Source organism: Brugia malayi (assembly GCF_000002995.4).
Source record: "Brugia malayi strain FR3 genome assembly, contig: Bm_v4_Chr2_contig_001, whole genome shotgun sequence".
Lineage (NCBI taxonomy): Eukaryota > Metazoa > Nematoda > Chromadorea > Rhabditida > Onchocercidae > Brugia > Brugia malayi.
This window is the reverse complement of record NW_025062476.1, coordinates 8,177,109-8,203,150: the sequence shown is the minus strand read 5'-3', so window position 1 is coordinate 8,203,150 and position 26,042 is coordinate 8,177,109. Positions and strand designations below refer to the sequence as shown.

Genomic DNA, 26,042 nt, shown 5'->3' with positions numbered 1-26,042 from the left:
GAACAATTGTTACTTATCAGATTCTTATTATGAATGATAACAGACTATTTTTTTGACATAAGAGTATTATATCGGAACTGATTTCGGAACTCCAGTTAATGCATTAAATTAATCTTGTGCTATTGTGGCTCCTCGATAGGCCAATGAATAATTTCAGACTGCTGCTTATAAGACCGCCCAATAGTCGTCCGCCACAGCCTCTCCACTTCGTCACAAAACTACAAAGTTACTATTTTTTAAATTGCCTCTCCTCCTTGAAGGGTAATGCTTTCCAGCGGCGGCAATATAAATGACAGGAGATGACTGGCGGGAATGACATTTTCGAAATGGGAAGGGAAGCGTTTAGTTCTTACTTCACTATCTGAAGAATAGAGTAGTTATTGTGTTTTGGTTCTGAAATTAATAGACTGGTAGAGTGAGAACAATTACTTTTAATAGAAAGTTCCCAGTTTCTGTTCTTATTTCTGTTTACCTATTTTCGTTTTTGATGTACACCGATACTTTCCACTCATTGAATATATGACCTTTGTTGTGTAATACTTAGTTTGATTTATAAAACGTCGCGACAACGGGTTGGTTGCTTATTGATTATCACTTCGATATAATATCAGTTCCGATATAATACTCTTATGTCAAAAAAATAGTCTGTTATCATTCATAATAAGAATCTGATAAGTAACAATTGTTCCACTCTTTAATCCTCATAATATATTAGGAAACCTCAAGTAGTGGCTCTATTGCTTACTGTTTTTTCTGATGAATAATTGTATGTCGTCTATTAAACTGTTTCAACTTTTCTTATCATATTCATACCATAGGGATATCATATAAGTTTCCAAACATTGACTCCTAAGAAAACTCTAGGAAAACAAGGAAGGAAAGACTAAAAATTTGATCAGGGATCGTCGAGTATTGCTAGTCTTACTTTCATTTCTCGGACTAATTTGCAAAACAGAAATTTGTCAGTTTGTTGTATAAAAATATTTCAAAATATAGAAGTGTGTGCTTTGTGCAGTTGTAGTGATGCTTGAAAGCTTTTATCTTCCAATACTTGGAACACATTTTTAAACAAAACTTGAAAGCAGTAGAATTCAACGAATGTTTATGTAATCAATTAACACTACTAGATATCTGGCGTATTTCGAATATGTTAGCTGTTGTGGGTACTCGCTTCATCAGCATAACAACACCCACCGATGGTAATGAAACAACAAATTTGACGTTTTCTAAACAAAAATGTCGCAGTTTATACGAGTCGAATATAATTGCATCAATTTTCGGTAGTATTTTCTTTAAGATGCAGGAAGGTAAAATTCATTAAAATGTCTTTTGTCTTAGGAATAGTATTTTGTGAAGGATGAGATGAGTTGTTCAAATTAGGGTAAGAAAATTGCGAAGTTGGACAAGTAATAAGGAAAAGTCTGATTACAAATATTCAGAGATTCATCTAATCAACTCACACATATTCAGATGATGATGAATCATATATGGAATCTATGCAAAGTGAAAGTAGCAGTTATGAAAGGTTAGAAAGCAAAAACGACGAACGTGAGATAGAGCGGAAAGAAAGAATTGTGTTAAGCGATATGAATGCTGATGGTGATTTATTGGCGGTTGCAATAGGCGAGGATATTTCAATATTTAGTTTTCATTGTGGTGCAAGATTCATCGTCACAGTGCATCTCGGAGGTAAGACAATTCAGTAAACTGTTTAAAGTGTGCATAAGGTATTAATGATGCATAAAAAGCTGGAAGTTTAAGTTGCTTAGAACGGTAATGGTCGTACAGATGGAATTAGCATCACATAGATAGAATTAAGGTTTCTCATCTACAGATGTTCTGATCACATTCAACACTTCCAGCTTGCATCCAGAAAATTTAATGTGATCAATGTGAGCTCTTTCATTATTGCATTTCTCTTATTGTGTTGGGTTGCATTCAACTATGTAATTAAGCAATATTTCAGAAAATATCAATCCAGTTGCTATGAAATTCATGCCTGTAGTCAATTTAATAGTAATTCTGACAAATTGCGGGAATGTGTTATTTCTTAGTATTGGTTCCAATTGTATAATACATCGAGTGGTAATCATGTTCTTGAATTTTTTTGTTGCAAAATGCATGACTTTCTGCGTTTTTGTTTTTGTTTTTTTTTTTTTTTGTAAAAGCCAAATTTATTCATTTTTTCCCGAATTACTTAAAATATTTTCATCGAGAACATACCATATTCAGTTGAAGTGAATCTCATTTTTTCAAGAATTGATTTAAAGAATTGATTCTTTCTCAGACGTCTTTTTTAAATCACCTTTTCATTCAGAAGTTGGTGGAAAATAAACGGATACAAGGTGCAACTATAAACTGCGATCTGCATCTTGAACATGCGCGGATGTGTATTATTTTAGAAAGTGGTGAAATTTATTCATTTTTTTTCCCGAATTATTCAGAATATTTTCATCCAGAACAGGAAGTCGAAATCGAAATATCGAACAGACAAAAGGTTCCCAATTTTATGAATATAACAAGGCGTCAGTTTCAAATGCAATTATTTTTAAATGTGCGATCTGTTGCATTCATATTTGATTGGAAGATTAGTATTGCGATATTTGCTTATCAAATTTTTTTTATTAAATAATGATTTTTATCATAATTTTAGGGCATGGAAAACATGGTTTGGAAACAGTTTGACACACATTACGCTAGCAGAGATTCTGCAATCATTAGTCATTTTAATACTCTTTTGCTTGTAAAATTTTCGCTTCTATAAAACTTAATGTTAATTTCACAAAATCAGAAATATCGAACATAAATTTTAAAGTTACTTTTTTTTAAAAAAAAAAGTTCGTCTTTTAAATAATTTGTGCCTTATCTTATATACTGCACTTTAGCAATCTTCAAGAAAGACGAAGAGAGAAAATTTCCATTGTATTTCAAGCTAAAAAAGTGAAAAAAAAAAATCAAAAAATCAATCAATTATCGAGCAATAATTATCTTTAATAATTAATAATCATAACAATCATAATGCGAATATCAATCATAATAGTAAAATAATACATGAATTTATAATGTCTCCTAAATCATGTTACTGTCCATTTTAAAGTTCTCACAATGCAAGAAATTCGCTTTTAAATTGGCAGGTATCTTTTATTCAGAATATATAATTTTATGATAAATCATTTATCATTCAGTTGTCATCGAAGCAGAATGCGAGAATAGCATTACTTGATTTATCCGCAGAAATTTTGAACAAAGATCCAGACGAATTTTATTCATCTGGTGAGCCCTCTAATTAAAATATATCCTTCCTGCAAAAAAGGCTTTTTATATTTTACCGTTACTAAAAGAATAATGTAGAGACAATTTGTATTTTAATGAAACAAAATTGATTTCTTCTTAAAGTGCAAACCCGACATTCTGTCTGTAGTTGTTAGTCCTTTGTTAAAATCATATTTATAATGAACTTTATTAATACTTTGATTCTCTAATTTCAGACGTTTCGGGCATCGTACGAATTCGGCATCTTACACATCGTGACAAGCATACATCTCGAGCTATCAAATTTATCATGGCTTTGACAACAGACGGACAGTTGTTAATTTGGGACGCCGTAACAACTCTGCTGATTTCATCAATTGTTCTTTTAAAAACTGGTGAAGTTGCTAAAGATTTCATGCTTTTTGATGATGTTCTAGATCGGGAAGGCAAAATCAATGAAAACACCAAGCTGGTACTTCTTTTTGTCAATCAGGAAGGAGCGTGCCAGGCAAGTTATAGCCTTTTAGATCTTTAGATTTCTTTATACTTGTGCAGAAATTGGATCTACTTAATTTGATTTTAGCTTCAAATTCGCAATTTCCGGACTTGTGATGTAATTTATACGAAAGTAGTGAACAGTGCGACACTGTTATTGAACAAAGTTACGCGCGAAGAGGGATTGGTACTTTTTATACAGCTTTTCGCGTATGAAAGTAGGTGAGTCACAGCTGACTTTCAGACGATAAACGTCTAATTGTTTCCTAGCACATTATTTCAGTTATATTATCGAAGCTGGCATCAACCATTTTATGGATATATCTCCACTTTCTTTAATGCTTCCTCTCTTTAGTAAAAAATAATTTTTTCCAGCAAGAGATAGTGGGATATTACTTTGATTTGACAACTACCCTGCAGTAAAATGAATCTGCAGTCATTTGTTTTAATAGATTTGGACGCGACAAATTTTGTTTGTATATGCTTCTTTAAACATAGGATTTTAGTGAACTAAATGCAGTCAAGATCCATGCAGTTTATGAATGCCAGCCGGAAATGCGTTTAGATCATTTAATATATCAGCAGCGATGGGTTGAAGCTAAAGAATTTGCTCAGATGTTCAATTTGAGCATGGAGGTGTGCACTTGATATTCCACTTTGCGCGTAGATGGTTGATTGGTAAGGTAAGACAGTGAATGTAAATACACAATTGCGATAAAAGTGAGTTAATTGCAGAAAATTTATATAGCCCGTATTGAACATTTCGTGGATACAGGAATGATGGGTCAAACTGACCTCGAAACACATGAATTAGACAAGTTTTTTGGTTGGATGACGCATGTTTCGGACCAGAATTGGGTAAGCATTTTTTAATTATTGCGATTTTTTTACTATCATTATAAATAATTATATTGACTCCATCTGCTTCACACTACTTGCATTCTTAATTATGTTAAATCTTGATTTTGGATAGGCATGTTAGATCTCGTTTATTTATTTAGGTGGCTGAAATGTGCATAGCTGCATTGATGTATTGTTCAAGCCATTTGTGGGTTAAGAAAACATTAGATTTCGTAAAAAACCTCCAAATTACAGGTAGTTTTGTAAATTATGTTTGTCTTACATTTTGTATCTTTGATTTGCATTTAAATGATTGAAAATTTTTCTAAATCTCATTATTTCACTTTAGATAATGAAACGAAAGAGAAGTTATTATTAATGCGTTACAACTACCAATCATATCGCGAGGTGTTTGGTCCTTGGGTACGTTCAGATTTGTAATTTCAATATATAGATTGCAGGTTACCGTAGAATGGAGAGTTCCAATTTAATGATAGCTTTTAATGAAATTTAATGATATTTTTATTTACAGCAAAAACCATGCTGTAGCAAGTTCTCGGGAATTGATTTGTGGTCAGAATTTCTCAGTGGTTGCTCATGGGAGCATATTCTTGAAATTTTCTGCAAGAATGGACAATTCTGTGAAGCACGCTTGATATGGTGTCGCTACCGGAAAACCCTGGAGGAGTGGATTAAAGAAAGAGGAAGTTTCGAACGTCTACTAGGAGAAATTCATCTCACAGTTCGTGGTAACTGGTTGTGGAAATTCTTTTATGTGAAGTTGTAACTGAGCGCCAAGTTTTAATGATTTTCTGAAGTGTCAAGATGAGATAATATAACAGTTATTTGATTATTAGAAGCTTTTTTGTTCCACAATCATGAATCAAATTTGGATATAATTATTTCAGTAACAAACTGGATTTCTGTGGAACTCCTTCGAATTTTAGGTATGATTAATGAGGTCATGGAGGCAGTGCGTTTTCTAGAAGACGTTATTCCTATCGCAATTTTAAATGACCCTAGAACTTGCTTCTTATGTTGCAAAACATTTTTAATGGACGTTGCTCGCGTAGTCGAAACAGAACACCCTGAATGTTTTCCTGAAAATTCTTTTCAAATTGCGTCAACTATGGAAAGAGTTATACAGAACTTACTCAATTGCTCTATAACTCCATGTCGTCAAGTGAATTATTAAGTTAAATTGTTCTGAATACGTTTGTTTCCCGCCCTAACTATAGAGTGAAAATTTGAGTTCATACATTGGTGGCAAGCTACAAATGAGTCAATTTTTTGAAGCACTCCTTATAAGAGATAACGTTCTTTAACCTCGTAATTTTTTATCTGTTTACTTTGGAACCACATTCATCGAACCTATAAAATTTTCAGGCAGAAGTTGCTTACGCACTTTCAGTTATCGGGTGTTATTCTGAAGATCCAAATGACTTGATGGGAGAGTTGAATGTTTATGTAAAAAATTTGCGTTCAATGGAAAGGCTAAAGAGTGTTTATCAGTGCACGATGAGTTACAATACTTATCAAGTAGGCTAAACAGTGAACTTCGATAAAGATGCATATTCAGCTGAAAAAAATGGATTGCTGATTTGGTTGCGACGAAAACTTTCATCTCTTAATTTTCCCTATTTTTATTTTTTCTTTGCAATCTTTGCCTTTTTTTTAGGTAAAAATAATGATGCTATTGTTTCTACTTGCATATTTCTAGCATAGTTAAAATAATGAACGAAAAATATGAAAATTTAACAGCACCTCGATTTTAATCCATTCTTCACCAGTTTGCAACTTTATTTATAATCCGGACAAATTCTGTGTCTTCTGTCATTTTTTATCTTAATCGATGCTGTTGAATTTCATAGGAACAAACAGTGGAATCAATATGTTACTTAATGTTGGAACGCGTAAAAAGTATTCAATTAATCAAAAGTAATATTGATGAATATGCGAGACCTTACATGAATGAATTCAAATTGGATCCTGATCGTACACTGTACAAATACATTTTGGTAAATTTTATTTATTACAAAAGGAAGCAAAACAGCTGTCAGGTTTACTTACGCAGGTTGTTTATCGTGAATTCGTCAATAAAGACCAATATAAATTATAGTAACACAGCCATTTAAAAAACAGTCTGTTGAAAAGGAAAAAGTTCTGCTTTCTCAAAATTTACTAAAATTATTGAAATATTTTCTAAAAAAGCTTGTTCCAATCCTTTAATGTTAGTTGAAAGAAAACAAAACAAAAGAGGCATTAATGCGTCTTTTAATTAAATATTTTTTTTCTGTAATAATGCTGCGATAATTCCATCATTTCTACAGAAAATCGCAACTAGTTCTGCCGGTGTTGTTTCTAGTTCTAATCCGTGGGATGAACGGTGTTTGGCTGTAGCAGAAAGTATTTCAAATCTGAATTTGAGATGTGAGGCGCTGATTGATGTTGCAAAACGTGCTCACCCACCATGGACTAAGCACTTATCAAGTGCTGTACACGTAATGTTAAGAGATCCTGGGCTTGATTTTAAAACGTAAGTTTTGTTGCATGATCACTTTGAAATGCTTGATATTTTATACAATAAAACATAAAATGATGAAAAGGAATTCATCTACTCAGTTGCTGTTCAAACTTCGTTGACGACTTTTTCAATAATGCTTTTTTACGAGTGATTCAAAGAGAAATCGGTAATTTAAGACGCAAATCACAATACTGTGATTGCGAAGTAATATTTTGCATTTTCATTTCATATCTTAAGCATTAGTATTAATAGTAAAACTTACTCTTTCATTAATATATATTTGTAGTCGATATATTTGATTACTAGATACCCGGATTTTTAAGAGCATCTCGCTTGCAACAGCAATGTGATTTTGCTGCATTAGGAGAACGGTTGGTACAATATCGTTTGCCGATGCAAGCACTAGAAAGATATTTGCAACAAAAGCATTTGTTTAGCAAGGCCATAGAATTTATTTTTCGGCAGGAATCTGTGGAAGCTGATCCTCAACACAGACTTAGCAGTGCTCTGGAGGTGGATTTTTAAGACTTGCAATTAGTTGTTCTGAAGTAGTAATCTGTAATTGTTGTAAAGAGTATTTTGTTACTTTTGGGGTTTTTTTTTCTACTCAATTTTTTCTGATTCTCTGTTCGAAGTAATTTAGTGACTGATTGGCATTATAAAACAAAGATCAGAGTGGTTTTTAAAGTCTAAAAATGTCGTTGATTGGAGACAATATTTTACTATGAGGAAATGCGTTTTTAGATAATTAAATTGGCGGAAAAGTTGAAGAAGAACTTAATGGAGAGACATGAATGTATTTTTCGTTTCTGTCTTTACTTGATCAATGCAAAATTGATAAATGAATTGGTTAGTTTCTCATTTCTGGCAGAAACATTACTTTATTTTCTGTTATAATCATTCAAATAATTTGTCATTATTTTCAAAACTAATCCTAATATATTTTAGGCGTTATTTGAAAGTATTTGTGGTGTCGCCACTTTCTCGTATTCATTTTCCTGCTTATTTAATTGTCTCTATTTTAGTATGTGGGTGTCGTTTCTTATCTCAACGACCTTAGTGAGACTGACCGGAATTGTGTGATCGACCGGCTCATGTCACACATTGAAGCAATGTTAAATTGTCCGGTTTTGCTCCTGACGGAGGTAAATTTTATTGAACATTTTTTAACATATTTTCACTTTCGTATCCATATAATTTTCAGAAGGAGAAAGAAATTCGACTTCTAACTGTGGAAGCTACTTCATGCTTCTTGGAGCGGTTTAGAAAGGTGATATTTTGAGTTCAGGTTTGACACGTTTATGAAAATTTTTCTTGGAAAAATTAACTGGAACGAAGTTCAATTTAGTGAAGATGAACTTTCGTGACAAATGTTAATTTTTATTCTCCTTAAAGAACGCTTAAGGGTTGGCGACATATGTTGTACTGCTGAGACATCCTAAGTGTGTGTTTTTATAACTATCAGTGCTAAAAAAAGTTTTTTTAATGAATGATAAATTTAAATATTCTAATTGGATAGCTCTTGTTATTTGAAAACGTCCTGGCAATTTATGTGTATTATCTATTATAATGGCATCATATTTCTAATTTTTGATCACTCTTAGTTTAAAAATATATTTCTTTTCTAAGCTTTTTCGATTCGGTAACAAAACCTATGAAGCTTCAATGCTATTAGTCTGTAAAGAATTATTACAATTATAAGATGATTGGTTCAGTGCCGTTGCTAAAGGAAATAATCCTTTGGTCAGTCTGCCAGTAAGCTAGTAACTAAATGTCAGAATGCCGGGACCTACCTCCTACGCCAACAGATTTATAAGGATTAGATCATTCAAATGGCAATTTTTTTGAGCAAAATTTTCCGAAAACTAGCAATCGACTCTCACTACAATGTTAAACGTTTAAAAAATGTTTACTTGGCTTAAATTGAAGTTGTTGATTTATGTTAATGTTTGTGTTGAGCAAAAACAAAAATCCATATTGACGTATAACGACCAATGAAAATTGATGTATTAATTAAAGTATTTGAGGATGAAATATTTCTATCAGAATTGAATGCTATTCGAAAGCTGCAAATTGATCATGGCATGATTACTCATCTGTCATTATTGCGAAATAACACTTGGAAATCGGCGAAACTAAGATATTTTCTAAATTGTCATTTTGCTGATGGTGGCATCCCTGTAAGGATGACTGAGGTAATGTTACTGTATTCTGATTTGCCTAGAATTTTGGGAAGGAAAAAAGTAGAAGACTAAGAAATAAGGTTAATTTGTCAAAATATTTCGTTTTATTGATTTTTTTTTTTTTGATACTTTTATACAGATTCCACAATATTTGTGTAATTTTCCGTAGCTTTTCAAATTATCAAATGCTCTGATGATGGAAGAAACTGCGATGTATGAAATAGCGCTTCACTGTGCATTGGAAAATCGAAATCCTGTAGCAGCTTTGGAATATGCAAAGTAATAGACTTTAGTTCAAATTTTGATTAGTCTTCATATTTATATCGCGCAAATAATACTTTACAATTGTAGATTTGCGATGCAAGATGCAAAAAAACCAAGCGAACAGTTATTAACACTTGTAGTGAAGAGTTGCAGCTATGGATTATGGATCATGTCGGAGTTAGCTGAGAATAGTGATTTTGAGCCGGTAAAACACAGCTGTCACTTTTTTGAATTTTTTGCCTTTGTCTGAGGCATTTATTAATTGTTATCTAATTCAAGTATAAAAGTAGCGGAAAGACTAACTTATTGCTTTTATTCTTGTAGTGAGTCAACATCTCGAGTTCTTACAGTTCCTCGTTTAGATATTTGTTGTGTTTGGGAATCTATCTGATTTAATGAGTATTTTAATCGAAGCTACTTGCCAAAACTCTTCTTTAAACACGCATGTTTTCCATGTAAGTTTTTGTTCTTATCTATCTCTAAAATCGATATTTCGCTAGATAAACAGGAAGTATGCTTTTGATCACATAGCCTAAGCTGTTCGTTGTATCTGCTTGTATCATTATCACATGAGTATTTAAATTGTTTTTCCGATCAGTGTTTTATATGGTCATTTATTTAGCAATCACAGTTCTAGCTATTCTTGGCATAGCTATCAGTTTGAATTTGGGAAAACATGACAATTATTGTTGATTTTGAAACGAAAAAAATTGAACTCGCTTCTCTTTTAACTATATGCTACAATTTAGTGTTGTTAGGGTTATATTTTCCAGCCTTCTATTTACTGATGTTCCATTTGATCTTTATGAATGGAGCGGAAGTCAACTTACAATTTTCAGATTGCTCTTTTTGTAAATTTGTTCGAAGTGGTTGTTTCACAGTGCATGTCTGAAGATCTGGTAGAAGAAAGCGAATATGTAGACAAAAAGTAAGCTTTATTTATATCTATAAAATCTCTTTTATTTGTACCTTCACTTTCTTATATACATTTCTAGTATTGAATTTCGAAGATACAGTTTGGTGATTTAACTTACACTCAAATGTAAAACGAGACAAATGAAGTGAAGTGATTATTATAGGGCATGCTTAATATATGGATTTGGGAGGCGGTCTGGCGTTTATCATTACAGAATGGATGGCACTCTTTTTAAGAAAAGTGACGCGATACGACAATTATCCACTGTGGCTCGCTCCGTCGTTTTCGATGTTTTGAAAGACACCGATTTGATTGATATCAAGTAACTCATCGCCTATTTTCCAATTTCCATCTTAAGTGAATTTGAAAGTGTGTCAATATATCAGTTACAGCACGAGTAATTTGCTGGAATATTACGAAAATATGCGAATAGCATGGAAAAGTTTCTTTTCCTATTTGATTATCAATAATCAGCTTCTGATAACAGTTTGTGCTCGCTTCTCATTTGTATTATTAGGTAAATTTTGCTGTATCTCATTTTTAAGTTTTGTTGTCATTTATCAGACATTTGCTTCAAAATGATATCAAGAATTTTTATACTATTTTTAAAGCCAATGATTTGAATATTTTAAATTAAAATAAATTTTTTTGAGCATGTTACATGGTTCCGAATCATGTTAATCTGACTTATTCTGAATTGTTTGGGACTATCGAATTATTTATGGAACGAGCTTTAATACATAACTGTGCCGATCTTGAATTCTGCACTGCACTCATTTTTTCCGCTCCAGTTGCTGATATCAAAAAGGTATTTGTTGTTTTATTTTTAAATGTTTTCGTATAGATTTTTTAGGAGATAACATATTGTTGAAAAAGAATTTTTGTGTTTCTTTGTGTTCGTTGTTATGTATATACCCTAATTGATCATTTTCTCAATCCTTTTTTTAGAGGAAAAAATTAATTTACGGGGCTAAACTTTCAACTTTATATACCAAGTGCAGTCGTTGGCATTCAGATGTAGCCACACTATAGTTTTTTGTCCCACACAGTGGGCCTCTTTTTTGTTCTATATTTTTCCAGATTTTACTAAAAACGCGATCTTGGTGTGTAACACGAAAATCGCCTCATATTATGCTCAATTTCATTCGTTTTGCTCGATTTTGTGCCATTATGCTCGATGATTATTCTTTTGAAAAGCAGCTCAGTGTAAGTTAATATTTTATCAAGAAAATTATTACTAAAACTTAAACAAAAAGCAAAATTTATTAAATATGATTTATAACTTAGTTGATTTTCACCGAAATATTTTCAACTATTTTGTATCTTCTCTATTTTTTTTTTTCTTTATATTGTTTTTTTTGCAGCATCATTATGCACTGACTTTGTGGATCAAGAAGTTGGGGAGACTAAATGCTAATTTTCCTCAGAACGTATCATTAGATGCAACAGTGCAAGAATTCGTTCGCTGTCTTATCCCACCCGAAATATTAGTCGAGTAAGTTATCCGCTTTATTTTATATTATATTTCCTCCATGTTCCAGTGTGGATGGTCATTAAGAATAGAAATTATGAAGTTATAATATTTGAAATTGAATTTAATTGTCCTAATTCTATCCTACCTATCTTTGTTACCCATTAATTAAAGCAACATTAGATTGACCCAATAGACTTTGATAATGCGTTTTGCTATATTCAAATTTCAAGATTTCATATAAATGATATTGTTGTAAATAATTTCACTCAAAATTTTCTAAAACTTCAGTGCTCCGGAAATGTTTGTAGGGTTTCATCATTACCATAAAAAACAAAATCTCTTGGACCAAAGAACTTAGAGCCAAAAAAAAGTAAATGTTATAAAAGTTTGGTATTTGCTTTAATCGCAATGCATTTCCAGATTTTGCGATGATTTTTCATTGGAAATCACTGAAGCTTTGATTTTATATGCAACAAAAATGGCACTCAGAGCTTCTGTAGAAGACGATCAAATATTAGCAGCAGAAATGCGTTTTACTGTATTCATAGCATTACAGGTTAGTACTATTTTTATTAACTAATTTCCATATTTTTCTAATTATTTCTCATTTTTTCTGAAGTGTTTTTAAAGTTACTCATTGCAACGATTACAGAAAATTGGTGTTACGGAAAATCTTTTCATGCAGCTTTATGCCTGTTTGATGGCGCTTTGTCCTTATAATTATGAGGTAAGTAGTTTCCGTTAATTTGCCTCTTCTATAAATTAATTACAAGTCAATTCTTTTGTTATCTTTTTAATCTGTTTCAGGAAAAGTTTTGTCACTTATTAATAACTAAAAAAGCTTTTTTAAAAAAATTGCAGACATAGCCTTTAAAGATAAAGTATTCCCAAATATTGTTTTCTTGGTTTTTAGACCATTGAAGTAATAATCAATGGAATGACTAAATATGCTGACGATGATAATGTCGATCAAGTTGAAATATTACGGAGGGCTTCCATAACAATCCGGTTCCTAGAGATCAATGAACGTGTGAGTTCCCCAACTGACCAAGAGATAAGATGGTACAATGAACGTCAAAAATTTCTTATCAAACAGGTTCAGTTCACTCAGTATGATAAAAAATATCTTTCGCTAACTAAATTTATATTTATGGATTATTGACATGAGGGATTTTAAAAAATATGGAATCACTTCAATTTTTTTCAGCAAAGTTTAACAGTGAAAGTTTATGATGGAGAAGATGCAACCACTCTGGAGGAAATTGGTGGCTGTCCGTTGTATAATAAGACAGATCTGCTCTTTAGTCAACTTCCCAGCCAAGCTTGCCATCGTCTTCCATTTCATCCGTTTATGTTTGAAAATGAAAAAGATTTGCAGAATATTTTGCTTCCCATGATTCATGCCGAGCTTACGCTTTTCAATGTCGATGTAATTTCTTTCTAGAAAATAAATTTATTTGCAGTCGTCGATTTTTTCTAGCTGAAATTTGTTAGATTCAAGGGATTTTTACAAATTAGGTTATGTACATATTCAATGATTCTTGAATAATTTCAAATCTTTTATCTAGAATTCTGGTGGATATGTGAATTAAAATTTCCCTTTATCAACATTTATTCTTTTGTGATTAGAACAAAGTTCCCCGCTACTGTCAATTTCTTATTACTTGTAACCAGGCCAAGTCGTTAAATCACTAAATGGAATTAAAAATTTAAAAAAAATCTCATTTGTGATTTTAAAATATGTCATTGTTAAATGTATGAATTATGCATTTTTTTATCAGCCGCCTTTAGAACTGGCAGATGTTTGTTCGAGCGTTGCCTGAAATTGAAATTTCCAAATCAGACCTTCTATCCAGTGCTGTTTTATTGACTATTCAAGCATACATTACCAAGGATGCTGATACGGATAAGAGTGATATTGAACGAATCAGGCAGCTAGTTAGAAAAGCCACAAATCGCCTTCGAACACTGAAAGGTTTAACGGATGGTTTCAAACATCTGCCTCTGAGTGAGTTTTTTTAATTCATGAATTCAATTATGGTTCCAAATGTAGTTGCTTCCCTTTTCATCACTTTTCTTCAAGGTGAGACGAAACTGTGCTTTTTATCCATGGGAATCGATATCATTGAAGAATGGCTTGCAGATGTTAAGCATGAATCGACCGAGGTATATATATATTTATTTATTTATATTCATATGAGTTAGAACAACAAGCAGAATCATTATTTTGACATGACATTTGCTGTTGTGTTAATTATGATGTTTTCTTTAATTGTTAAAAAAATACTGTTTCTGCGCTAGAGTAATTAGAAAAAGCACAGAGAATAATACTCAAGGTTTTCACTAAGTTGGTTTCAGAAGGAAATCGAAGATATTGGGTTTTTGAAGCGTTTTCATCAGAATTTGGAAGAAGCTTATAAAAGTTACAATATCGAGTTTGTGCTCAAAAAATATGGACTCCTGCAACAGGACACACTGGATATGTTATCCGCGCCTCAAAATCTTATCGAGCATATTTATACAAACGAAATTGACTGGAGCAGTTGTAAAGATATTGGTATGTTCACTTTTTTCTTCCTTTTCGACTTTTTAGTTAAGAGTTTTTTTCGACTGTTAGGGATTATTTCTATCTGAAAATGCTGCGATAAACAGTCCAGTTCTTTCGTTTTTCATTTTTTTTTTTTTGTTTTTAAGGTGACAAGGTTCCATGCACGGTTGAATTGGCTAACATATTTGCTTTGGATCTGGATATGATTCAGGACAGAGTTATTCAACAATGGCTTGGATGGAATGCTGAAAAAGTTGTGATCTTTGATCCTAATGAAGTAGGTGAAATGGTCAATTAAATATTCATTGTAGCTGTAGAAAGTATGCAAATGTGAGCTAAAAATTTTTTCAGAATTAGTGATCTAATATATTGCAGACAAATCTAAGTGATGTGCCATTGATGTCGATAGCGACGAAAGAAAATAATGGGGAAATTTATAGATTGCCATATTCCGACTCTACAGTTTCGAGGTTTGAAATCTCAGTCATTGTAATGGAGTGTTGCATTTCCGCAATGATTAGTTTGACTTTCAAGCAAAAAGAAAAAGAAAACTAGTAAAAAAAATTTTATTCATTTCCTTTAATATCATGGCCAAGTATTCATGTGGTTGCATATTCTGCGATAATTTCCTGCTCCATTTGTCATTATATAATTTGTTTTTTGATTTTATGTCAAATTGATTTTATGAAACAAACCAGTAGTGTTAATAAAAGTTGAATCCAACAAAGTATAATTTTCTGGACTTTCAGGGTTGTACAATTATCACGGTTACGAGATTACAAAAAAGCAGCTTATGGTCTTACAAATATCTATCGACAGGTTTAATTTGGCGTTTAGCTATTTATATTTAGATTTGAGTTATTAAATTAGTGAAGTTGTATATTCAGGGAATTTAACTGTGCATTATTTTAATCATTCAATATTCACAGAATTCAGTTCAGGGCTCATATGGGAGTAAAATACGCGCTCTTTGTTGCTTATTGCGATTGCTTCGATGTGAGCAGTTTCCAGAGGTTATGCAAAGTGATTTAAGCAATGTCTGGTAAGTTTTCCAAATAATAACCATTGCTGTCATTTCTGGTATTGCCGGTTAAAACAGAATTTCTGTTTGAAATTAAACAAATGTGTTAATGATTCTTTGAAGTACGATTTATACATTTTTAATAATATATTGGTGAGAAATACAGCATAATATTCATATTTTAAATTAATAAAGTTAATGCATTTCTTTTAAATATCTTGTATTATCGTTGAACTATTTCCCGTACTTTATTTACAATATTTACAAACTCACAAACCTTCAAAAAGAATTAGAAGTATTTGAAAACACTTAATAAATTTGATACTAATTAATCTCATACGGTGAAAGTTTCAAAATTATTTAGCTCGATGTTGGAAATAATGTTGTATTCTCGAATGATTGATGAATGCGAAATCGATTTAAACACCGAAACATTTCATTCGGCAGAGAAAACCGTTTTGCTGAAATCGTTGATAAATAATACCTTGCAAACACCACAAGTATGTTTGATAATAACTATTGTAACCATAATACTTCGAATCGAAAGAATTAGAGTAAACGAGATTAAGAGAGGAAATTGAATTTGATATTTATTACTACTAATCGCTTAGTCAATTATCCTGCCACATTTTTAGCTGACTTTGTTTGTGGCATCTGTAGTGATAGATTACCAATTGCTGGAGCCATCTATGATCGATCTGCTTTTAACCAAACTTTATCTCGAAAGGAAATTTGATATGCTCATCGAATTATTAAACTACTGCGTTACTAACAATAGTATTCTTTCACACATAAACAACATTGAGCAAAAATGGTTTTATGCTGCCCAGTGGTTATTTTCGTCTGCAGGTATGTTTCAGTGAAACAATTCAAAAAATTCTATGCATCTTGAAACTGGCAGTTAATTCAGCGATTTCTGAAGTTAAAAAATGAAAGTAAGAATTAATTTTGTGGTTCATTTTTTGTTTTGTTGATGTATATCACTTTTTAGTAAAGGAAAGTGCTAACAGAAAGCAACAATTTGATAGATCTCTTTTATTCTCTTTGAGGTAAGTCCCTTCTCTTCTTATTTCTTTGGAAATACTTTGCAATCCTGGGATAGAATAATATTTATAACTTTTAGTTGTCCGGTGGAATATGGTCATTCAGCTAATGCATTATCACATTCGCTGCAGCGAGATAATTTCCCTATTGCTCATCGTCTATTGATGCTCGCGTCGTCGGTAGTTGCAGTATGTGATATTTTCCCATAAAATTTTATTCTTTCAATCGAAATTTTAATAATCGCTTTTGAAAGTTTAAGTGCCTAAAAATAGAATCAAATTGCTGGCATGCTAAACAATATAAAAAGCATTATAAAAGAACATAAATCAAAACTCTTGTTAGGAATTAATTTCTTAGGAAGAAGCTGAAGAAGGCTCTGAAAATTGTTTTGAAAGTTCTATGCGTTCGAATCTCGATTTTTCACTGAAATGGAAGTGATGTTTTTTACGGCAAAAGTGCCATTTGTCCTATCTATTATTACTGTGTTTGATGTATTCCTTTTTATTTCCTATTTTCCGTTAATAAACATATAATGAAATAATTTCACAAAATTGACTACCATTTTTGCCATTTTTTCCAGTTCGCTTACTTTTATGCAGCAATCCCACTTTGTGTTTTATGGTTTAGTTAGCAGTTATTTTAGACAATTAATTGATTAATTAGCACGAAAATCAATTTAATACTTTGCTGCATAAAATTTATTTGCATGAATTTAGGTATTATGCGATCTTGTATAGTCTTTGGATAAAACTAACGATGAAAGTATCAATCACTTGTCCCGGATGATGCTTCTTGTCACCTATCTACACTTTTTTGTTAAGTTTTGGCCACCGTAATATTTCCTATAATTTGAAGGCTTGAAGTGTAAAACTTCGAGAAAAAAAAAATCGAAATGAAACGAAGGCTCCGCCACTCATCTACATTTTCTGGATTGAAAGTGATGTATTTGCAAGATTAAATGAAAATGTAGCTTGAGGAAGGCTATCAGCTCTTGCTCTTGGTGATTACCTTTGATGCTATCGTTAATTACAATTTAGGGTGTTGTGATTTTTATAGCAGATTAGTCTAATGCTTATGAAAGACATGAAACGGAACACCACTTACTGATTAGAAGCAACTCAGAAATTCACTGGTAAAGTGTGGAATAAACAGGGACGAAGTGGATTATCACATGTCTTTAATCTCCTCAGTAATAAAACACGGCAACCATGACACTCTTTAACAGCAACCTCCAATGGATGTCATGGTAAATGCAATATAATATATTTTGGGAATATTTCAGAGTTAATTCTATATTTCTTGTCCTTTTGAAGTGATCTGATCTTCCAGTTTTTACCGTTTTCGGTTTCGGCACATAACTGACAAGAGATCTACTACACTATTTGTGTTTAATGTAATCTCGTACTACAAAGAATGCCTTTTTAAGATATACTATGGAAGATTGCTTTCGCCATTTTAGTTCCTATCCTTCCTAGAATTTTGGAAAGAAAATGATTTGGAGAATTTTTAATTAAAGGTTTTTTTAAGTGGCTTTTAAATAAATTAAAAATCTTTAAGTTTATCATCTTGGTGTATGACGTCGCAATTTATTGCTGCAAGGACTGAGTGGTAGCGAGTTGCTATTTGAGCAATGGTTTCTAAAGCAATAGTTGCTGCGAGTGAATTACAAGTTATGTCATTTTTCTATGTCATTTGGAACCTTTTTGTTTTTAGATTGGGACATTTCGAATTGGGTTTGACCTTTTCTGTTGTTGTCAGTCGGTTTTAGTTTATTGATGTAGTTTGTGAGTTTAGAACAAGAAATACATGAGATGTTCCAGTAACCAATACATCCAGTCCATGTTCTCTCCCTCATGCGGAAAATATGATAGAATTTTCAAAGATCAGATCGAAGCTGATTACAAATGTCCATTATAATGCCGTTAGCTGCAGTTAATGTATAATATATATATATATATATATATATAATTATACTTTTCATGTGCAATTTAAAATGAATAAGGCAGGTAAAGTGCAAGCTGATCCTGCACTTTCGACGACAAAAACTATGCTACCAGTACAAGGTAAATTTTTTTTTTTAAGAACTGGACATACTCTTACTGCATTGCCGGGCTTAGCCTATTACTATTTTGATTAGTTCTTTTTTCGTTCCAAATGACAACTGCATTGTCTTGCCAAATTCTTGATACTCTTGGAAAAATCTCTCATAGTCTTCCTAGCTTCATAATTGCACGATGATGCAAACAATTTAAATTACTGAAAACCAATGTTGTTGTCTGTTTATAATTAAGTATCTCCATTAAATTTCTATATTTTTAAAGCTGTACAAATAAGATTTGCAATCATTGTTTTTGATTTAACTGGCACGAGAGTTTTCTACCATAAATTATTCAACAGTTTATTTTAATTTTGAAAAAGCAAGAAGCAGCTGTTTAGTCGAGAGGATCTTTTGACTTCAAAATGAAGTTTTTATTATTAATTATTTATTATTATTAAACACGACTTGCTTTTCAAAATGAAAAGCAAGTCGTGTTTAAGTCTGGAAAAGGTTCAGTTCACTTTTGTTCATCCGGTAGTAGTTGCCAAAAGCATTATAGAGCATTATTATTTATCTATTATTATTTATTTTTATTATTAATTATCATTATTTATTTATTTGAAGCTTATGCAATTGTTCGCAACATTCCGAAGGCATATCATGCAAGGCATTTGCGGTGTTTCTTCTCATATTATGTCGAAAGTGGACGATTTCATTGTTTCCATTATCGACATCGACCCGAAATACTTGTAAGCTGGATTTGAAAAGAATACTTAGTATAAATTTTGGTTATCAGGTTTTGTGATTTAGCTTTTTTAGAATATTAAGAAAGCAAATTCTGTATTTTAGGCTGATAATGATATGAATACTTTGACAACCTCTGAAGAATATAAACGTTTTTGCTGCGTTGTTTCATTTAAAAATGAACAAGAGCGAGCTGCATGCATCAGACACTATCACTTGAAGTTCTGGGTTGATGAGAAAGGACTTCAAATGCCGTTGAAGTGCTTCATTTTTCCTCTGAAAAGTTGCGAGGTTATTAATGAGATCATTTTTGTACGCTTTTTGTTGTTTGTTAGCTTTTATTTAGTTTTATTTTATATTGTCTTTACTACAAGCATCACAATGCACGCCCTTTAAAACCTTTCATTCTGTACGTGGTTCAGGAATTTTCTACTAATTTCATTCCTTTCTTTGTCTTGACTTTGCGTCTGTCTATTTCTATATCTCACCCTACCTATTCATTTATTTGTCAATTTTGATCATATTCATTTGTTCATTTCGTTTTTTCTTTCGCTTTTTTTTTCGATTAAGTTTAAGATTACTGATTTGCAGTTTTTCTACAGTCCTTTATATTTAGATCTTTTATATGTAATGTTTTTGTTAATACTTTCGTTTCCAGAGATTAGGTGATAGCTGTCGAATATCACCAAATTTAGATTTTCGTTCCTTTATTGAACTTAAACCACCAAGCCTTATGCCTTTTGGAAACGTTGGTACTCCAACAAGCTTTTTTCTTGAACAGGTAGATATTTCATTCCAAAACTTGTTTTTTATAATTAATACAAAATTTTTAAACATGTCTAATCCTATTTCTGCGCAGTTAGGTTTAATCCATGTTGTCTGACTTTTTACCGATTAATTTTAGATTCGCCTTTGTAAATTACCGCCAATGGTTCTTAGAAAATTGGGTATCCAGACAAAAAAACGAAGAGGCAAGTACGCTGCCGTCTGTTTTAAATACAGTGGAAGTGAAGAAGCTACTGTTATAGATTGTGAAGGTGTAGCTTATTATTTCGTTATTTTTGCATGCTTAAAAATATAAAAATAGGAATGTAGGAATTGGAGCTTTGAGAGAAACTTATGGTACTAAATCAGTTTGTAATTATTTCAAATATTTAAAAATTTTGTCAAATCATGGTTTTCTCAAAATAGGCTAGGCTGTCTGAAGTTTCTATCTTTAGAGGAGAAGATTTCATCCTCGTATTCGAACCTCAATTTATGCACTCCAGAAGAAATAGCTGACAATAAATTTAGACTGAGAAATGTGGATGATATAGAGTATGACGGTGATAGTTATGAAGAGTGGGAACGGTATGGTTTTTGGTTTTGTTTTTTGCTTAACTTTTACTTATGGTTGTTTTATTAGAGTTTATAATTCTTGAGGATTCGTTTGCATTTTAATTCACAGCTGAAACCTATTAATTCTTTATTAATTAAAAGATTGTAATTCATATATTCTCTTTTTGCCGAGCTCTTTTGAGTGACATTTTATCTGTTGCAGTCATGAAATTCTTCACGACGATGTAACGGAGCAAGAACGTATCAAACCAAGAAAATATGAGATAGAGCAGGAGGCATAGCTTTCAGTGGATTTTGCAACTACATATGGGCTCACATTTTGAGTGAAGATTCACCAATCCCTAGTTCAAATTGATAATAAGGCCATAAATTGTAACTGAAAGGTCAGCTTTTTTACAGGTGACATGGGAGAAAGGAGGACCAGGTCTTGTTTGGTATACGGACACATTTTTTTGGAAAAAATTAGAAGATGGGACAGATAACGATTGGAAGTGGGCTGATGATTGGGATGTTGATTATTCGATTTATTATGATCGAAAAGAGGGTGATTTAGATGCAAAGCATTCAGTGGAAATGATGGAGGATCAAAAGCTGAGGTGAGAAACAGATTTTGCAGATATTTCTATTTTTGTTTTTGTCTCGATAGAATTTAACTTTTATTTAATCTTTATTCTTCTATCTACTTACCAGTGGATTAAGATAAGAGCTTGCTCATCCAGTTGGTAAGACTTTTCAAACTTTGCCGTTTAGTGGGGTTATTGTGTCATGCGTAAAAAGGAAGGAACTCCTCTTTAACACTATAAATCTCATGGAAATTTACAGTGTTAAGGCTGTTTAAAGATGTTGATGGAAAGAATTGATAGATTTTTCTCATTCTCTCTACTCTTCATAAAGTCTTCATACCGTATCCGGGCTTTTGAAAAATAAAAGATTAGTCTTGTGTGAAATTAATGAAAGTTCCTTTATTTGTCTTCATCGTTTACAGATCTGGTGAAGTTAAACATTCAGTTTTCAAAAAGAAAACAAAGAAAAGGCATTACGAAAGCATTGAGAGGCCACTATCTGCTGTTGAATCTATTGGATTTGGTCAATTTGAGACTCATACAAAGGGAATTGGCAGTAAAATCATGAAAAGGTTTTAATAATAAATGTATTAGTTATTCATAAAATTCTGTTATATATTTACTATACATCTTGTGTAATTATGTGCGTCGAACCTTAACGTTTTATTTTAGCTGGGGTTGGTCTCCAGGTTTAGGTCTTGGTGCACACAATTTGGGACGTCTCGAAACTGTTTCAGTGGAGATGGAAGAAGGCTGTGCTCAAACTAGCAATGAAAAAAAAGGTTTGGGATACCGAGGTGAAAAGTTGCAGCGAACTGGTTTCTTTAAACCAAAGAACCATACAATCGCTACTAAGTATATATTAATCTTACGTTATGGGTTTAGAATTTTAGATAAATTTGTTGGCATCATGCCGAATTTTACATTTTTTTTACGGTTGTTATAACAGTTGGTTCTGATAAAAAACCTTTTCATATGTTGTTAGATCCTGCACAGTATTTTACAGAAAGTTTTTTATACAACAAAGATAATGATCTAAATAGAAGGTATGTAGTAATTTCTCCAAAATATTAGCTTTTTAAATGATCTTATATGTGTTATTAGCACGACCTAATGATTTCTTAAATTTTGAGTTCAAAATTTTTAAAATCCTTCTAAACTGATAAATTAATATAATATATCATTCAGCCATGTGAGATCCAAAAATATAAGAAAATAAATTCAACTCTCCCATTAAGTGATATGAAAATATTTCTGAAGCTAAATATAGGTCGTATTGCCTCCTAAAATGATTTAGATGACATCATAAATAATCAGACTTTATATCTTACATCAGCTCTTCACATTTTTTAGTAGTCATTTTCTCACATTTTTGACATTGTCATTTCAGGTATGATCAGTGGGATTTTGTGGATAATAACAACTCAATCAGTAAAGTCCTTAGAACAGAACCAAATTTTATGAAGTATCGCTGATAGTGAGAGCTTATTGAAATACAAATTATGGAAATATTATTGTATTATTGAAATTGAAAAAAAAAAGCTTATTGAAATACAAATATCTTAGTTTTAATTTGATTTTTGTGAGCTGTGATTGTTTCTAATTATGGCTGTTATCGCGGGTATTAAATCTGTCCTCGTCTTTGTAACCTAAATTTTCTATTCATTATTATTACAGTATTGTCTGCTTTGTAAGAAAGTTTCGTGGAAATTTTTGCTTAAAAACCTTGATGAGTATATTAAAAATTGTAAATATTGTGCAAATAAATTTTTATTCGCAATCATTTAGTGGTATAATTTGTCTCTAACAAATTTTTTTTATACTTTAGATACTAAAAAAGGTTTAATTTAAAGAAATTATTAGCTAAATCTAACATAGAAATCACTCTTTTCTGGGTGAAGAACCAATTTAAAGCTAGTTGCTTCAGGGCATGCAATTTTTATTTTTATTAAAAAAAACTGATTTTGTTGACGAAATGAAATTGCTCGCCTTGTTCTTAATTTGTGAATGCATAGATTAACATATGGTTTTCGGTTTTTCTTGTTCTTAGCCAGCCAAGCGATATATTTTGTAGAAAAATTTATAGCATCGACAGTGGCTGTGTGGTTTAGGAATGATGCTATTGCGTTCTCGAATTTTTACTGGAGCTATTATTATCTGTTTTTTCTATTTTATCGTTTCGAGAATAGTGCCACATTTATTTTTCGTAAGCCAGCAGACTGTCTGGACTATGATTTATTCACATGAGCAACAACAATCTATAAAGACGAAACAAAAGTTGATGCTTATGTGGACAACATTTTTTAGCGAATTACCAGAAAATCGTTTGCATTTGATGAATGAGTGCCCTGATTTAAAGGTAGGCAACAATTTCGTCCATTTCGTGAAAAGATTTTGCAAAATTGCGAGGGCAGGTTAGTTATGGTGCAGATATATATTGATAGGAAATAAAGTAGGATTTGTTTTATTGATTACAAGAAACATTTTGAGTATTTATTCAGGATAAGTGTGTGATTACGACCGATCGATCTTTGGTTGACAGTGCTGATGCTGTAATTTTCCACTTCATGATTGAAGATTTTCGCTTGAGCGATTTACCAAAAAAGAGGTCTCCATCACAACGCTATGTTTTCTTAACAGTAGAAGCACCTCCGACTTATAAACTATGGCAGAGGAAGGCTTTGCATGCACCTCGTTCGTTTTTCCTTAGTATTATATCCAATGCAATAACTTGTTTAGAAGAAGGTAACATCTGAGACAAAAAGGTAATGCAAAATTTTAGTACAATTAATCTTGTTCGTTTTTTATGCGTTTCCTAACATCGCTTTTATGTAATTAGTTTCTAATTTATGTTTCAGGTAATTTTTTTAACTGGACGATGACATATCGGCATGATTCAGATGTTCCATGGGTTTATGGAGGTTATTGGATTAGTCCCGAAATTAATAAAATACTTGGTATTAAATCCGAAAATCTACCTTATGATGAAAAAACAATATTGGAAAATAAAACTAGTGCAATATTTTGGTTGGTGTCGAATTGCAATACAATTTCGAAACGAGAGTTAGCTGTTGAAAAACTTGGAAAGTAAATGCTCATCACTTTTTCCAACTATTTAGAAATCTCAATTTCCCGCAAGAATTCTGCTTTTTTATTAAATACAATCAGTTATACGTGGATTTCGAGTTTAATTTGCGATTACTCCTGAATTTCATAATCATTGTATAATAACGGATATATATATTGGAAACGGGGAAAATTTTACTGAAATCAACATTTGTAAAGTGTGTTTGAGCTATCTTTTAGCCTCAGAAAAAAAAAACATTGGAGTGCAGGTAATCAATTCACAAATTTTCAAGGACCATTATTTTAGATACATAATGGTAGATAAATATGGAGCATGTGCAGACAATCCTTACAAACGTGATGCATGTAAGCGAGCTTCTGAATGTGAAAAAGACCTGGGTGTAATGAATTTCTTTTATATCGCAATTGAAAATACTGTTTGTAAGAATTATGTTACGGAGAAGTACTTCGATCGATACCATCTACCAAGTGTTCCTATTGTTATGAGGCGGAAAACGTATGAAAAGTTGGTTCGCATTCTTATTATTGCTTATTGAAATTTTACCATGACTGATATACATTAGAATTATCAATTAAATTTTTTGTTAGATTTCCGAATGAATTTCCAGTATACTGCGTTATGGCCTATTTCTTTATTTCTTTAAGTAATTTCAAATGAATTTAAGCATAGTTCCGCCTCAGTCCTTTATACCTATGGATGATTTTAAAAGTGCGCAAGCCATGGCCGATTATTTGATTTCACTGATGTCTAATAAAACAGCGTATTTGGAGTATTTCAAATGGCGTGGTGATGGTTGGGTTCGAGCATATCAGAACATTGGGTATAGGTTCGTATTTGATTTTTTTACAAAAATAGGATCGTTTAAAAAAAAGTTACTAGTTTTGTAGTGGCCACTTGCTTGATAATGGTTTCAGATTTCATTTCTGCAAGTTGTGTGAAGCATTATTGGAGGATCGTCCAGCAAAGACATATGAGAATGTGGAAGAATGGTTCCATGAGACTTCAGAATGTGAAGGGTCTGAATTTGCTGAAGGTTGGAGAGAAGAGTAAATTGTTGTTAACACAAAAATAGATATTGCTATTTGCATTTATCGCTTGGTTTCATTTTTTGTACAATTTCTAAATTATATTGGATTTTGTCAAGATTTCTTTCATCTGTGTTGTATGTTGTATATTTTTATTTAGTGCATATCTGCTGTATCCTCTATATTTAAAACAATTTCGTTTGTACTATATGTTTAGCATATGTGTAATTCATTCCTCGTTATTATTATTATTATTATTATTATTATTATTATTATTATTATTGCTAGTCATTAGTAATTATTATTCGAGGATTGAGTAAACTTCTTTATTCACTACAAGTATTTTGTATGCTTAATTGTAATTCTTAATATAATTTTTGTGCATTTTCTGTTGCTCTGTCTCTCTATTTACTTTCTTCAAAATATTGCATTTACGGTCTCTTTTTTCTTCATCGTTACTACCAGTGTCATTCGTCGTTGTCCAACTTTTTCATATCTATCTTTTTTTAGTTCTTTTTCTTGTCTCTTTTTGTCAAGGAACCATTTTTCTAATATCACTGTATCCTATGCATTTTTTACAGTTGTCTTTTATATAACATTTGCTCATCTATGATGTATCGCTCAGGTTTCTTTGATTCTTCTCCGTTTTCCGTATCTTCTTTCGGAAATTATTACATTTATTAAT

At 31.8% G+C, this 26,042-nt stretch overlaps 3 protein-coding genes across 3 annotated transcripts; all 3 read left to right on the top strand.

Annotated features, from left to right (window-relative positions):
• Nucleotides 1-1,147: 1,147 nt before the first annotated feature.
• On the top strand, nucleotides 1,148-16,999 carry Bma-rod-1 (Uncharacterized protein; the record flags this gene model as incomplete). Its single annotated transcript, XM_043078877.1, has 47 exons — nucleotides 1,148-1,280; nucleotides 1,471-1,689; nucleotides 1,967-2,085; nucleotides 2,318-2,497; nucleotides 2,654-2,743; nucleotides 3,186-3,273; nucleotides 3,489-3,760; nucleotides 3,836-3,969; nucleotides 4,254-4,383; nucleotides 4,483-4,605; nucleotides 4,749-4,842; nucleotides 4,937-5,010; nucleotides 5,120-5,336; nucleotides 5,535-5,770; nucleotides 5,974-6,126; nucleotides 6,459-6,605; nucleotides 6,918-7,123; nucleotides 7,435-7,624; nucleotides 7,856-7,960; nucleotides 8,137-8,256; nucleotides 8,316-8,381; nucleotides 9,139-9,306; nucleotides 9,464-9,573; nucleotides 9,646-9,763; nucleotides 9,921-10,013; nucleotides 10,398-10,486; nucleotides 10,638-10,796; nucleotides 10,867-10,991; nucleotides 11,128-11,282; nucleotides 11,555-11,680; nucleotides 11,839-11,969; nucleotides 12,369-12,504; nucleotides 12,601-12,675; nucleotides 12,862-13,044; nucleotides 13,156-13,377; nucleotides 13,740-13,956; nucleotides 14,032-14,114; nucleotides 14,307-14,505; nucleotides 14,643-14,773; nucleotides 14,872-14,966; nucleotides 15,246-15,315; nucleotides 15,438-15,538; nucleotides 15,882-16,017; nucleotides 16,153-16,366; nucleotides 16,509-16,566; nucleotides 16,641-16,749; nucleotides 16,919-16,999. 47 exons carry the CDS (start codon nucleotides 1,148-1,150, stop codon nucleotides 16,997-16,999), a joined length of 6,480 nt encoding a protein of 2,159 aa, XP_042934811.1.
• A 1,555-nt stretch (nucleotides 17,000-18,554) lies between these two features.
• On the top strand, nucleotides 18,555-22,719 carry Bm4866 (Uncharacterized protein; the record flags this gene model as incomplete). Its single annotated transcript, XM_043078876.1, has 11 exons — nucleotides 18,555-18,624; nucleotides 19,224-19,348; nucleotides 19,449-19,634; nucleotides 20,002-20,124; nucleotides 20,248-20,380; nucleotides 20,564-20,693; nucleotides 20,884-20,956; nucleotides 21,081-21,277; nucleotides 21,667-21,816; nucleotides 21,917-22,099; nucleotides 22,635-22,719. 11 exons carry the CDS (start codon nucleotides 18,555-18,557, stop codon nucleotides 22,717-22,719), a joined length of 1,455 nt encoding a protein of 484 aa, XP_042934810.1.
• A 638-nt stretch (nucleotides 22,720-23,357) lies between these two features.
• Bma-fut-3 (Uncharacterized protein) lies at nucleotides 23,358-25,382 on the top strand (the record flags this gene model as incomplete). Its single annotated transcript, XM_001900220.2, has 6 exons — nucleotides 23,358-23,603; nucleotides 23,746-23,938; nucleotides 24,103-24,331; nucleotides 24,618-24,836; nucleotides 24,997-25,158; nucleotides 25,247-25,382. The coding sequence occupies 6 exons, from the start codon at nucleotides 23,358-23,360 to the stop codon at nucleotides 25,380-25,382; spliced, it is 1,185 nt and encodes a 394-aa protein (XP_001900255.2).
• Nucleotides 25,383-26,042: the final 660 nt, after the last annotated feature.